The following is a 14,250-nucleotide window of genomic DNA, read 5'->3' on the forward strand; positions in this document are numbered from 1 at the left end:
AGGAACGGACAGCTATTACTCTCTCGCGCTGCTTGCCTACTACATGGCCAGTTATAAGAGAAAAAGTAAGGTCCAGTTTCCTACTTATTTTGGAATAAGTTAAAATAAATTAAAAAAACAACCAACATTACTCAAGCAACCTTGTAGGTGGGAGGGCCCAAATGTCCCCTGGGGTAACGAGGCTCACCTGCCCAGCCAGGGCCTCGGACACAGACACGGCGGAATGGTTCCTGAACTCAAAACATTCCTGTCTTCTCTCTGGGAACCCGAAGGAAAGTCAGATTCAATTAAGGACAAGAAGAACACCATGGCATTCAAAATAAGAGCTATTTATTACAAAAGTAAATGGCTTCTGATTATCCGTGGAAACTTTTTAAAAAATATATAAAATTGTGGCTCAAAAAGCTGGCTGGAGTTTGTGCTAACAAACATCTTCTTCCCCCACCAGCAAGTCTGTAGGGCACGTCACATTTCCATGAATTCCTGGGCCCCAGAGCCCACATTCGGAGCCCCACCTTGATGGCCCGTCCCCAGTGTCTGCCACCAACCGAACCTGAGCACGGTAGCTGCACCAGCCCAGACGGCCTTGTCCACAGAGAACGCCTGCCAGTCTGGGCTAAGAGGAGGAGGAGGGAGTAAGCCAACAATTCTTCTCTCATCCTTGGAAAGCAGTAGAGAAGACAGAGGAGCCCCTTGTCCCCAGTGTGGTCAAACTAGGAGGGAGCCATGGGCAGGAAGCTTTCTCCTTCCCCGCCCTCACTCAGAGTGGCTGCCTCTCTGGTTCCTCGGAGTTCCTCCCTTCCAACCAGCTCCTAGTAGGAAATAAGAAGGTACAAGGGGACCTCGGTCCCCTCCCAGTTGTCGTGGGGCCACAGTTCTTGGCTGAGGGGCAAGGACAGACTCCCACTTTCTCCCTCCAGGAGAGCCCACCCAGATGGCTGCCCCGCCCAGCTCAGGAGACACCAGCTCCACCCAGGGGAGGAGAGACAGTGGGGCGATGGGCGATGGGCGGAAGGGGTGAGCAGAGGTTCTTCATCCCTGCTCTCCTCCCCCTTCCAGAAACACAATTAAGGCCACAGCCCAGACTCAGCACACAGGCAGCACTTCCTGCTAGGGGAAGTCAAAAGGGCTGCAGCCCTGGGAGAGGGAGGTCATCGCATCCCAGATCTAATTAACAAACCTGCCTTGCTTTTGACATTGCTGCATTTCCTCTATTAACATTAATGATGGCCAGTCAGAACGGCTAAGGATGGCCAGAAGCGTCCTTCCCCATGCCCAGTAGGTAGCACAGCCTGTCCCTGGGCCCAATTTCCAGTCTCCGTGGCAACCGCCTCCGGAAGATGCTCTAAAGAGCTCTGACCCTGTCAGAATCGGTGGGGGTACAGTGGAGGGAGGATGAAGTGTGGCAGAGCCTCATCATTAAACCAGGAAGCATCACAGTCCTCTGGGAGACAAAATATTCTGTCACGCACCGGCGGGGGGGAGGTGGCTGAAGCCTGGGCCTGGGCCTGGTGCGGTTCTGACCCAAGGGCTTTCTTAATCTCGTGCATTTGGGGAGGAAGTGAAAGGAACAGCTCTGAGCTTCTTGCTTGGGCTTTTAAGTGGTAGAAAGTAGAAGCTTTGCTGCATTTCTAGGTGCTCTGGGTCTTTGGGAGAAAGAGATCGGTGAAACGGTGACAGAGAGAGGGAAATGAAATGTATCCAGCACAGCAGGGAAGACTAGAGACGTGGGGAACATCTCATGAGTGACAGGAGCAGCAACCCTGATGGGCTGTGGCAGCCCACTGGGACCCCAGCATGGCACCACAGATCCCTGCCCTGCTGCCCACCAGCCTTGGCTGCTAAGGGGCCCCAGAGGTTCTCCCCACCATGGGGAGAACGCATCTGCACCACCTCATAGCCAGGCTGGATGCGGAGGGAGAAGGACGGACAGCAGGAACCACCTCTGGCACACAGGGCCTGGGAACACAGAGCAGCCAAGGATAGGACGCCGTTCCTCCCACCAGTCACCCAGAGCCCAGTCCTCTGTGCACACTGCAGGCAGGAAGTGCAGGCACCTGCCGCCCCAGGGACTTGCTGGCAGTTCCCCCCGGGAAGCAGCTGGGAGGCCGGCCCTCCAGCTCAGGGGCGCTCAGTTCTGTTTGTGGGGAGAAGGCAGCTCGGCTTTGACAGCCCCATCTGTCTGTCCTTGGTGATATCCCCAAGTGGGCCCAGTGAGCTCAGCCTTCTTGGAGGTCAGAGAATTTGGGGTGGCTCTTTTTTTCAAACTAAATCCAGTGTGAAAGAAATACCAGAAAATACTATTATAGCCCTGGACTATTTCTTACAGTTTATGACACTCAGCTGTCCACAGTCACGGTCTGTATATTCCACAGGTATATGGACAAATGAACCCGCCCACTCCCACACACTCACCCCCACGCTCTCACACACTCATCCTTCCTTATGTTGCATACTCGGGGAAACGGGCCTGAGAGATGGCCTCTGGTGCTCAGCCATTCCCAGCAGCGGGGTCTCTGCAGCATTGCGGCTCTCCCTAGAGTTGGGTTAAATTCCAGGTATGCTCCCGGAGCTGGATCCTGGCAGGCAGCAGAATTCCTCGGGCCCCTCGAGCAGCTTTGCCCACAGCTGGGAAGGTCTAGGGACTGGCTGCACAGCTGGCTGTCCCCAGAAAGTTCCTGGACTCAGGCTGGAGTAGCAGTAGCCTCAGAAGTCCCATGATTCAAGCCATCTTAGTCCTGCCATGGGACTTCGGGGGTCCTGGGCTAGGGGACCGACCATCCCGTAAGCCAGAGGGTGGAAGAGGTAGAAGCTGTGAGAGAGAATCCAGAGCGAGGCCATTGGTCCCCAGTGTCCCGGGAGAGGCAAGGGCCCCACGGATCTTTGAATTCAGCCGCCCCTGCCGGAGCTTATCAGCTCTTCTCCACCTACAGGACCTACTCCTCATCACCATGTCTGAGTTCAGCATGTAGGCACACCATAGTCCGAGGGCTTAGCAGATGCTGGCTTAATGACAAAGAAGGAAAGGGCTCCTTCCAGGAGGCCCAGGGGAGAGACCAGTCCCGGGGTCTGGTCGGGTCTGGCCATGGCTGTTTGGCTCAGAGTACTTGTTAAAACGTGCATGTGCCCTCAGATCACGGGCCCACCATTTCCTGTTTACACTTTAACGCTGCCTCCCAGGCCCCTTAAGGCCAGTGACTCTCACAGGGGATCTGAGATTGGCCCAGAGCTGGGGCAGGGAGGCCAAGCAACACCCTCCTGGCAGTTATTCTGAGCTACGCCCCACACCTTTCCCTCACCCTCTGCCTCACCCACCCCCGCCGGTGCTGTTGGGTGGGAAGCCGAGGCGACTAAAGAAAGGCAGCTGGGATGGTACAAAAGCTGGGGCCCACTGGCAAAAAGAAAGAACACACAGCCCCAACTTTCTCCTATCTGGCTCCACATTGGGGTCACCTGGGGAGCCCTGAACACTGGCTCAATTGAATCAGAGTCTCCAGAGATGGGGCCCTGGCACCACTCTGCTTTAAGAGCACCCCGGAGGACTCTAAAATGCACCAAAGGCAGAGGCATCAGAGTTGTGGGGGCAGAGAACAGGGGGGCAGCAATACGAGGGGTAAAGGCTACTCACCTGTAGGCAGTTCCCAGAAGCAGGCTCAGGAGTCCTGCCGCATACATGCCCCTGGCCAGGAAAGGGGAGGCCAGACTCCAGGCACAGAGCTGCAGGACAGTATCCCACAGAATCCCTGGGAGAAAGAAGAGAGCCAGGCCTAGCCCCAGGCTGTCAGAGGATGGCTTCCCGGGAAGCAGCACAGAGCAGCCATCTAGGTCAGGAAGCAGGGAGACTCCCCCTCGGTGCGCTCCCCGGCCCTCCTCCCCCAAGGCCAGGTAGGCGGTGCTGACCTGTCAACATGCTGGAGAAGAGCATGGCTGGGAAGTAGTGGTGGAAGTAGAGGATCCGGCCCATCAGGAAGAACGGGAAGTAATGGAGCATCCAGCCGAGCAGGAGCTGACCGCCTCCTTGCAGCAGGACCTGGGACAGCCCTGGACCCCAAGCAGCACAGCTTGGTCAGCAGCCAGGGAGGAGGCAGAGACCCCTGCTCTCGTCCAGCTCTGCCCCTTCCTTGCAGGGGGACTGGACGAGGCCAGTGCCTCCCTCATCTGGAGCGCTAAGCAAGCTGCTAAGCGAGCCCACAGCAGCTGGACCAGAGGAGCAGCTGGCCCTCGAGAGCCTCGCTCACACCGCCTGCTTGGAGAGGCCTCAGCACCCACGCAGATGCACCAAACAGCAGCGGGAGACAGCCCAGCCTCCAAAGCCAAGATGCTGCATGGCCCACAGACAGCTGCCCCCACCCCACTGCCATCTCCCACATCTCTGCTGCTGCAAGGATCTTTGCAGTGGCGGACAGGGCAGCGGTGAAGTCAGAGATGAGGGTGGATGGGACAGAGGGGGTCTAGGGCCATGGCTGTTCACACGGGAGCTGCATAGGGTAAAAAGAGCCTGTGGGAAAGTCTCAGGGGCTGTGGTCCCTACCCCACTAGAGGACAAGGCCACGGAACAGAGAGCAACAGAGAAGAAAAGGTGGGCAGCTCTATACAGAGCATAGAGGTTCGAAGTGAGGGCTCTAAAGTCAGACCACTTGGGCCTGAACCTTAGCTCTACACTTAACTAGTATATGTCCTGGGATAAGTCCCTTCTCTTCGTGCCTTTGCGTCCTAAGCCATAAAATGGGGTTAAGGATGTTCTATTCTACAGGGCTGCTGAGAGGATGGAGTGTTTAACACAGTACTGGGTATTTGGTGACTGAGCTCTAAAAAGCAAAGGACGTGCACCTGGGTGACTCAGTGGGTTAAGCCGCTGCCTTCGGCTCAGGTCATGATCTCAGGGTCCTGGGATCAAGTCCCGCATAGGGCTCTCTGCTCAGCAGGGAGCCTGCTTCCTCCTCTCTCTCTCTGCCTGCCTCTCTGCCTACTTGTGATCTGTCTCTGTCAAATAAATAAATAAAATCTTTAAAAAAAATAAAAATAAAAAGCAAAGGACAAGGGAAGCGGTGGGGTGGTGAAGGCAGAATGGCCCGTCGGCAGAGCAGGCTCCGGCCAGGTGCTAGGTCTGGGGAGGAAGACCCCAGGGACCGACCTTCCACCTCCGCAGGCAGGTGTGCCCCTCTCTGCACGGCTATAGCAATGATGCTCCCCAAGAGGACGTAGAGGACAATGCTCAACAGATTCAGCCACCAAACCACCTGCATGGGAAGGAGAACGGGCGGGTGAGACAAGAGCCGCAGCCCCCGCGGACCCAGGCTGAGGGCCCACGCAGGGAGCGTGCAGGGCACTCACCGGGTTGCCGAGCAGATACACGCGGAAGTCTGTGTCGTTGATCCCTGAGAAGCGCAGGCCCTGCGGAGCGGAAGACACCCTGCTGATCCTGGACCCGGTGCACCCTGCCACATGTGTTCTGGCGGGAAGGAAGACCAGCTACCTTCCATAGGAAGCGAGCCTGGGCAGGAGGCTCAGGGAGTGCCGATTCTATGTGAGCTCTTTGGGAAGGCCAGCTCAGAATCAGGACTGAAAACAGAGCCCCGTCTTCGGCCACCTCATGCCAGGTAAGGCCTTGCCCAGTCGTCCACCCCACCCTCACCAAGTCTCAATGGTCTCTTTTTTGGCTCCATTTCCTGGGAGCAGCTCTAGCCTTAAGCCCTACCTGATAGTTGATAGGCCAGTGCCAGGGTTTGGATGTGAACTCATTGTCCTTGGGTTTGAGGCCATTGTTCCCCTGCAGGAAAATGGCAGAAAAGAAGTTGGTCAAGGCAGAGAGATCTAGAGAGCTGACAGAAATGTGGGGAATGGGCATCTCTGACAGATAACCAACTGTCAAGAGAAACCTCCCCTGTCTCCCTCCCTTGCAGGGGAAGAATCTGGTGCTTTCTCAGTCACTGTTCACCTGCTTACGACTGCCTTACTTCTGCCAACACACAAGCTTCCACTGCCACCAAACACAGTCCATTCAGACCCACTCTACTTGAGAGAAAAAAGGACTTGTTTCCTGTGAGCACAAAACATATATCCATCTTCCGGACCAAGCAGAAGGTGTCTAGAGGGCTAGTGCGAAACACAAAATCAGGCTGGCTTACTTGTTTCCTCTGGAGGCCAATTTCAAATACAAAACCAGACAGTCCAATGAGTTCCTGAACTTGGAAAAAGTTACTTTAGTCTAGTGTTTGTCAACTTTTTTTTTTTCATTCTTGCCCCTCCTGGGGCTTTTTAGACATTTTTTTCCTAAATGCCTCCCATGACACTTTAATACCACAGCTATACTATAAATGTGTTTACATACTGGATGACTACCTGTGCTTCATACACTAGAAAGTTAACGGTTTTTTGCCGTCCGAGAATACATTTTACTCTGGGAGTGATACTACCCCCATTCAGAGTGAACACTTTAGCCTGAAGGACCCAGATCCAGCACCTTTAATTCAGCAGCCACGACTGTCCAACAGCCTGTCTCTACATGCCACAATCAGGGTTTTTCCAAAACAAGAAGGAAAAGATCAGGACCCTGGATAGTAAGCACCAGGCCCGGTGCCAGCCTCGTTATCAGAGCAGACTGAGAAGCCACTTCCTGAGAGCAGGAGTGAGGTGTTAGGAGTTAGGTCAGGGTTTCTCCACAGAAGGACTCAGAATGAAGAATGAATCATCCCGGGCCCCAGAGGAGCTGCTAAGGGAAATCCATTCCTTCGAACCATTGCAGTTCAGTCCCAGACTCAAGGACTCCAGCCAGAGCTCTAACCAGCCACGGAAAATCTATTCACTGTGTTAGCCTCGGAAATCCAGTTCCTTTACTAATCCAAGAAATGGAAGGAAGGAAAAGTCTACAACCATTACAGGCTTAAGCATTTATACATCCTTCTCTATGCTTAAAATCTAGAGTGGGCTCATCCCAGCTGACCTCAGCAGGTAAGGCAGCCTTCTCTGCATGGAACTCAGACCCTCCACTTAGCAAGCAGAGAAGCCCTCTCCTGTGCAGTTTCTCTCATCTGAACTATTTTGATCACCCTCCCACCCTGACTCTATATTGGTTGAATAAGAAAGTTCCCCGGTGCCCCTTTATTCTTTGGCTCTACCTCTTAGACAATGAAAGAAGAAATGAGACTATTTAGACTTCGTCTTAAAATTCTACCCTGACACAGAATGATATTTTGGCTGACAGGCACGTATTCAAAAGAGCTATGTCATCAGGCCACAGTGACAGCTACAAGCAGGAAGTCAGAGAAGAAGTGACCCAGAGATCACTTAATGTCAAGTCATCACCTCCCCATGTGCAGAAATGACAAAATTTGAATTCTCTGATCAAATCTGGTGAAGTCAGTCAACTGTATTTACTGAGGACTGCTTACATAATCACTTCCAGGAAAGTCCACTTGACAGCACCTCAGCAGGGGACAAACAATGAGCACTACACCTCTCTGCGCCCCCAGGGGTGCAGCGATCACCATGTACCTGGCTCAAGATACAGCGATTCCTACACACCGTTGCTGCGGGACGCTGGCTTTCCACAAACCAGAGCAAAGGCGTCCCCCACACATCAGCACTGCAGCAGGCTTTCTCTGCTGCCCAGGGGTGAAGTGAGCTACTGCGTAGAACTTCCTCAACTTAAGCATCTCCTCTCTCAATTGTTCTTACACCTTTCAGGCTAGGACGGCTGTCACACGCTCATGACAGGGAGTACCAACGAGTGTTACGAAACCTGCGGTAGACTCAACCGTGCCCCAACAGTTCCCCGTGTCTGGGAACATGAGTGGGCTCGTGGTGGACACTTTATGCTGCAGATCAACAGCACGCTCAGATCAGTATTCATGCTAAGTCATTCTAATTTCCTGTGATGGAAGGAGCTATCAATGTCTCAAGACCTTCAACCAAGAGCACTCTGGTTCTCGGGGGCTCTGCCGTTGGAACAGATTGGAGGATCACTTAGAAGCAGCGGGGGTGGCGGTAACCAGCGCGGACTCTGCAAGCTGCCGGCCTGGCTCTGAAACCTGGTCCAACTCTTCCTTTTAGTTCTGTGACCCTGGACAAGTTCTTTGACCAATCTGTGTCTCAATTCCCTCATCTGTAAAGTGGGGACAACCAGCCCATACGACTGTGATGACGGCTGAAGAAGTTGGTGCGGCACTGTGCTTAGAGCTACGTAAGTGTGCACTGGAGTCTGTCGCCGTCACCGTCATCACCATCACTGTCATCATTCTGCGATAAGGGAAATGCCTTCAAAGACCAAGTAAAGCAGAAGCGAAGACCCTTTCAAAGTCCCCCATCAGGGGACAGTGGATCTACACCATGGCTCCTGATCTGTGATGCAAATTTGTGGATGGTCGGAGCTCACAGAGAAGCCTTCAAATGCGAGGGGCCCACAGTACCCGGATCATCACCATGTGGGACTCCAGCAAGATCTCAGGAAAAGTGGGGTGCAGCACGTCCAGGCTGATGTTTGGCACTAGACAAGGAAAGGACAGAGAAGAAAACCTCGGTTACAAGCACGTTCTCACAGTGTCTGTGTTCCAACACCGCTCCCGGAGCCCGAGTGTAGCTTTCCTGACGCACTGGCTAATGAGTATGTTAGAGTGTTGAGGAGCTAGAAGAAAGCTTGGCCCAATTCCTGATCATCCCTTCAGCTTGTGCAAAGCCCTCGTGAGGCACTTGGAGAAACACAAATGCGACAAGGTCCATCCCCAGGGCGGCCATTGCTCTCGGCACTATCACCCTCCATGACGGTACAGGCTCGAATGCTGGGTCGGTTCTGTGAGGAGGGACCAAGTCCACCTCATTCACCATGTGTCCCAGGGGCCCCCAGGCTTCCCACTATACTCACTAAAGAGTTTTTTCATTAGTAAAGTAATTAGCTGGTTGGCTAAATTAGGTACTAAGGAGAATGAAATAGGAAGCACAGAGAGGGGAAATCAAGCAGAAGCTTAGGAGGGGTGGTTGAGGAGGACAAACGATGGATCCCAAGACTACTGAGCTGAAGATTACATTACTGTAGAAACATCACACTGGAGCTGGGAGTACAGATATGGGGGCTCAAGGGCTATGGCCACTGCTTTCTGTGAAAGTGTTGGCTGGCTGGGGCTCTCCACAGGGGCATCACTGGAAAGCACCAGCCTGCTCTAAGCCTTGAGGGTGGGAGGAACCCAGGTGCAGGGGACAGAAAAGCCCAGAAGGAGACAAGATAAGTAGACCCGCATTGCAGGCAGCAAGGAAAAGCATCAGATCCAACAAGAAGCAGGGAAAATGGAACAAGGAAACTAGCTCTGGCCCACAGTGAGGTCACGGGTCAACTTAGGGGGAGTTTAAGGAGGATGGGAAGTTGACATGGATGGGAAGAAAAAGGAGCTACCTGTCAAGACACCTCATATGAAAAGATTAGGTTCAAAAAAGACAGGAAATGACAGCAATGAGATACAGTGGCAGCAGAATCTATGAACATTGATTTTTCTAAGGTAAGAGTTACTTATGTTTCCAAGAAGTAATCTCACTCACATTTGGGATTGATATGGTCCTCCACATTCCAGATAGAATTGAGGGTTTCCTTTAGGTATGGGGTGCAGGTAACCTCCAACTGTTCCCAGCCCCTGTGAAAAGCAGTCACAGAGGTCTCTCAGAAGACGTGACACTCACCAGAGAGTCGCACTGTCAAATCTCTTACATTTATAGAACCTGCTCTTTTCAACCCAGTGGCCATACTTTTTTCAACCTCACTCTGTTATATTCCATGACTGTCCTAGGAGGAGTCCAGAGTATTCCCACTTTAGAAAGGCCCAGAGTTGGGCGCCTGGGTGGCTCAGTGGGTTAAGCCACTGCCTTCGCCTCAGGTCATGATCTCAGGGTCCTGGGATCGAGTCCCGCATCGGGCTCTCTGCTCAGCAGGGAGCCTGCTTCCTCCTCTCTCTCTCTGCCTGCCTCTCTGCCTACTTGTGATCTGTCTCTGTCAAATAAATAAATAAAATCTTAAAAATAAAAATAAAATAAAAAAAAAAAAAAGGCCCAGAGCACATAGAATGTCCAAGACAGATGAACAACTATTCTGTTCAACTCTCAGAACACATAAAACACCAAAGGAACTCTGGAGTTCTGTGCTCTGTAACACACGTGATGCCTTTTCTCCCTCCATCTACCACTAAAATATAAGAAAACGTGAGGTGAACATTGACAATTGGGAAATAGAAGTTTCTGGTATACTCCTTGTAGTGTGAAAGGGGAAGGAGCCTCAGTTGGGACATCAAAACCCCAGAGACTCACCACTTGGGCAAGACCTTTCCCGAGGAGCCTAGGACACAACCTGTGACCAGATGGATGAGGCGAATGCGACTTCTAAGCACTTTGATCCGGTTTCCAAATTTTCTGTTTACAACCTCAATCCGCCAGAAATCATTTGAGTCCCCTGTCCCATTCTGCCATGTCAATCAAGGGAAAAATACAAAGAAAGTTAAGATGACTTTAGAGAAGACATGTCAGGAAAGAGAGATGGCCCCCCTTCCGATGCCACCATGTTACAACGGTCAAAGACAAAATAGGCCTCAGTGGATGAGGCAGGAAGGGGAATGAGAGGGCCAGAGAAACACCCCAAGTGACGGACATTCCCCCAGTGCTCGCCACCACAACTAAGAAAAGTAGTGTGACTCCTGCAGCCCACACTCCAGTGCTTCACATTTAAATTCTAAACATATGTCTTTGCTCTTAAAGCAAACTCATGACAGCACCTTGAGCCAACAGAAATAGATTTGGGCCATTTGTACCCATTACTTGGCCATCTGGACACTCACTCATCTAAGCCAGAAAGGTTTGGCCTGCAGATGATATTCTGGAAATTAAGACATTTGTGTCTAATTCTCCTCAGGAGATGCCCTCAAGAAAATGATAATTAGTGGCCCCAGTAGCATGGGGTGAGCAAGCGGGAGCGGGGTTGGGAAGGCCACCTTAAGGAACACAGAATCTTTACTGATGCACTAAAGCCCCTGCAAGGGAACGTAAGATAGTCCTAAGTCTAGCTGCCCTCTCCAGTGCTTTTGTTTCCAATTCACTCCCCAAGTACTCATTGAGCTTCTTTTTCTATTAACTGCATCACCCCACGCTAGTAAAAAATTTAAAAGCACTGTGGTTAACATCTCCTGCAGAACAGGGAAGTAATCCTTAAAAGTGAAGTCAATGAGGATCTGGGATCTGGTAAAGAATAAATACATAAATATATATTTATATATTTACCTAGGATCATCTTGTGGTCCATGGCTTCTATGTCCACTGTGATTTAAAAAGGGACCCAAACAGTATTCATATGTGACATTTATTAAGTGTCAGAACAGAAAAATGGCATGGTTATTATGGGAGGGAAGAGATGGAGACAAACAGACTCATGGGCTGCTTTTCCCACAGCAAGCCTTGCCAAAAAGTTCCAAACGTTAATAGAGTCCCTGTGTAGCCTGTCATCCTTAGGAAAATTCCACAATTCCAGGGAGGATGTGTTCTGTCTCATGGCCATAAACCAGGCCCCACAATTTTTTACAGCCTGATCACACTCCAGTTGCTCACTTACTATGCCATAGCCAGTGACCTGATAGTGCTTCCGGGTCAGGGGGGCCTCATGATAGTGACTGTGCAGGTTCCGAGAAGTCCTAGAAGTTAAGAGAGAGAAACGCCATTATCCTGGGGAAAAGAGAAATGTATGGTCTCCTCTTTTACTAGGGATATTCAGAGTCATCTGTTAGTGCAAGAAAAATTAGAATCTGAGCTATGAAATCCAAAAAATCAGTAATGTCTTGCCTATTTACTCACAAGAAACATCCAGAGAATCAGAGAATTGCCCAAACCATGAGGGACAGACAGTAGGAGCCCTGGACCCTGTGCCAAGAAAGGGGTTAACTTCTGCAGTAGGGGGATGACTTACCACATTTGGTGGCTCTGAAGCACTTAGCTTGCCTGACTCATGAGGCAGCTTTGGGGAGAAGAAATTAAGATTTGTAATCTACTCATGCCTAAGCCAGGTAAGCCTCCTTCCTCCCATTTACTCTTTCTGCCCTCATAACCAATTTTACAAAGTGGGGGTCAGAAGGAGAAGGGAGGAATTAATTTGGCTTTATTTACTTTGTTCGTTTTATAATACTTCTTACTTTTATCCACAATAAGAAATAAGTGTTCACTAAAAAAATTCTGGAAATTTCCAAATTTCTAAAAATAAAACTCAACAATAAATGATAACTTTCTGTTAATAAAACAAAATGAAACTAAGTAAGTAATAAATAATAAAAACTAAAAAGTAAAGGGCGGGGGCACCTGGGTGGCTCAGTGCATTAAAGCCTCTGCCTTCAGCTCAGGTCGTGATCCCAAGGTCCTGGGATCAAGCCCCGCATGGGGCTTTCTGCTCAGCAGGGAGCCTGCTTCCCTCTCTCTCTCTGCCTGGCTCTCTGCCTACTTGTGATCTCTCTCTGTCAAATAAATAAATAAAATCTTTAAAAAAAAAAATTAAAGTAAAGATTTAAAGTAAATCTTTAAAAAAAAAAAAAGCAAAAGTAAAGGGTGCCTGGGGGGCTCAGTGGATTAAAGCCTCTGCCTTCAGCTCAGGTCATAATCCCAGAGTCCTGGGATGGAGCCCCGCATTGGGCTCTGTGCTCAGCGGGGAGCCTGCTTCCTCCACTCTCTCTGCCTGCCTCTCTGCCTACTTGTGATCTCTGTCAAATAAAAAAACAAAAACAAAACAAACAAACAAAAATATTCACAATCATAGTAGGAAAAAGGTTTTCTCTCTCTATATATATACAGTGTGTGTATATATATATATGTATACATACACACACACACACACACACACACACACAGCATAGCTTTTCCCTATATATAATCCCTGATTTTTAAAATACTCCATACTGAATGATCCTACTATACAATATTTTGCAGAGCTGCCTCTGCTATCTATCATTCCTATTCGCTCCTGCACATGGTGCCCTATTTCCTTGTGTGCTTAGTTATTTTTTACTATGTACTATTCATCATCACTGAAAAACTATTTATGGGAATGGAGGGCAATCTCTTTCCCAAAAGAGGATTTACATCTGCTTTTAGCCAGGCACCTAGGAAATATTACCAGTCTAGGATTATATTCATTGTAATTCATGGCCTAAAGATTTTCAGACCATCCAGATGAAATTAATTTGGGCCAAAAATCCATGTGAGGATCAATTGGTAGATACAACTTTTCAGGAACCAGAAATAGCCCCTCCTCAACCCCTGCTCCCCCTGCTCTAGCCCTTTGTGGTTTCAAGTTTGGGGGAAGGATCACTTAATACATACCACTTTGGGTGAGCCTACAGCTTTGAATTTACAACTCTCTCTCTCAGCAGTCAAAACCAAAGATCAAAAACTCAAGATTGCAGGATCAAGGCAGAGATGGCTGCCGCATCCCACTCATTTCTCTGGAATCTCCACACCCCACTTCCACTTAGATTTTGTCCTGGTAACTCCCTATTGCCTTGTCAGCTCTTTGATGCTTTAGGACGTTTTCATGTTATTCCAGCATTTTTAGTCATTTTCAGTGAGAACATTGCTTAAATAAACCAGTTTGCCATATTCTCAGAAACAGACTTCTACATCTTCCTAAAGGTAGCCACTTGAGAAGAAGCATTGGGTAACTCAGATACTTTTTTCCCTCCCCTGGAAAAAGGGAAACTGAATGGTATCTTCAAAGTTCAAAGCTCCCAAAGCCAAAACAGGCAGACAAAATTGGCCTGCTTATTTCACCAGACTTCATAAAAGAAGTCTGGGCTTTCATAAAATGGCTTTCCCATTCTAGCACAGCAGCCTTGTTCCATTTACTAGAGCCTCATCCGAATCGGACTTCTGTTTCCTTCCAGCTTAGAAGAACTCCTTACCTTTGGTGCCCATACCACTCACTCATCCCAGAGAGCCAATTTACTTACTCTTTGTGTTCTAGCCGAATGATGTCTCCATGTCTTACAAACTCCACTGGGAATGAAGGGTCCAGGGGATCTGCCAAGAAGAAACCAGCATTGATATCTGAAGTCATTCACTCATTAGGCTTGTATGAAATGAGGGCCTGCAAGTAGAGAATTACAGTATAATATCATAGACCCTAGAGGTACAGAGTGCTGGGAGGACAAAGAGAAAGGGCCAATCACTGTCTCAAGGAAGGGTGGCTCAGAGATATGCTTGAAAAGCTCTTTAAGGAGGGGAGAATTTTGTCAGGTCAACAAG

At 49.9% G+C, this 14,250-nt stretch overlaps 1 protein-coding gene across 1 annotated transcript in view; it reads right to left on the reverse strand.

The window, feature by feature from the left end:
* Positions 1-313: 313 nt before the first annotated feature.
* POMT2 (protein O-mannosyltransferase 2) overlaps positions 314-14,250 on the reverse strand; it is a 44,277-nt gene continuing 30,340 nt past the window's right edge. The window contains exons 11-21 of the mRNA XM_044231241.1: positions 13,956-14,025; positions 11,579-11,657; positions 10,288-10,439; positions 9,529-9,620; positions 8,409-8,485; positions 5,699-5,770; positions 5,335-5,394; positions 5,135-5,240; positions 3,901-4,041; positions 3,629-3,743; positions 314-2,812 (exon numbers count right to left, since the gene is read on the reverse strand). Of these exons, the coding sequence (XP_044087176.1) occupies positions 2,707-2,812; positions 3,629-3,743; positions 3,901-4,041; positions 5,135-5,240; positions 5,335-5,394; positions 5,699-5,770; positions 8,409-8,485; positions 9,529-9,620; positions 10,288-10,439; positions 11,579-11,657; positions 13,956-14,025 (1,070 nt within the window). The 3' untranslated portion in view covers positions 314-2,706. The remainder of the gene's footprint in view (positions 2,813-3,628; positions 3,744-3,900; positions 4,042-5,134; positions 5,241-5,334; positions 5,395-5,698; positions 5,771-8,408; positions 8,486-9,528; positions 9,621-10,287; positions 10,440-11,578; positions 11,658-13,955; positions 14,026-14,250) is intronic.

This window comes from Neovison vison, chromosome 13 (genome assembly GCF_020171115.1).
Source record: "Neovison vison isolate M4711 chromosome 13, ASM_NN_V1, whole genome shotgun sequence".
NCBI classification, from domain to species: domain Eukaryota; kingdom Metazoa; phylum Chordata; class Mammalia; order Carnivora; family Mustelidae; genus Neogale; species Neogale vison.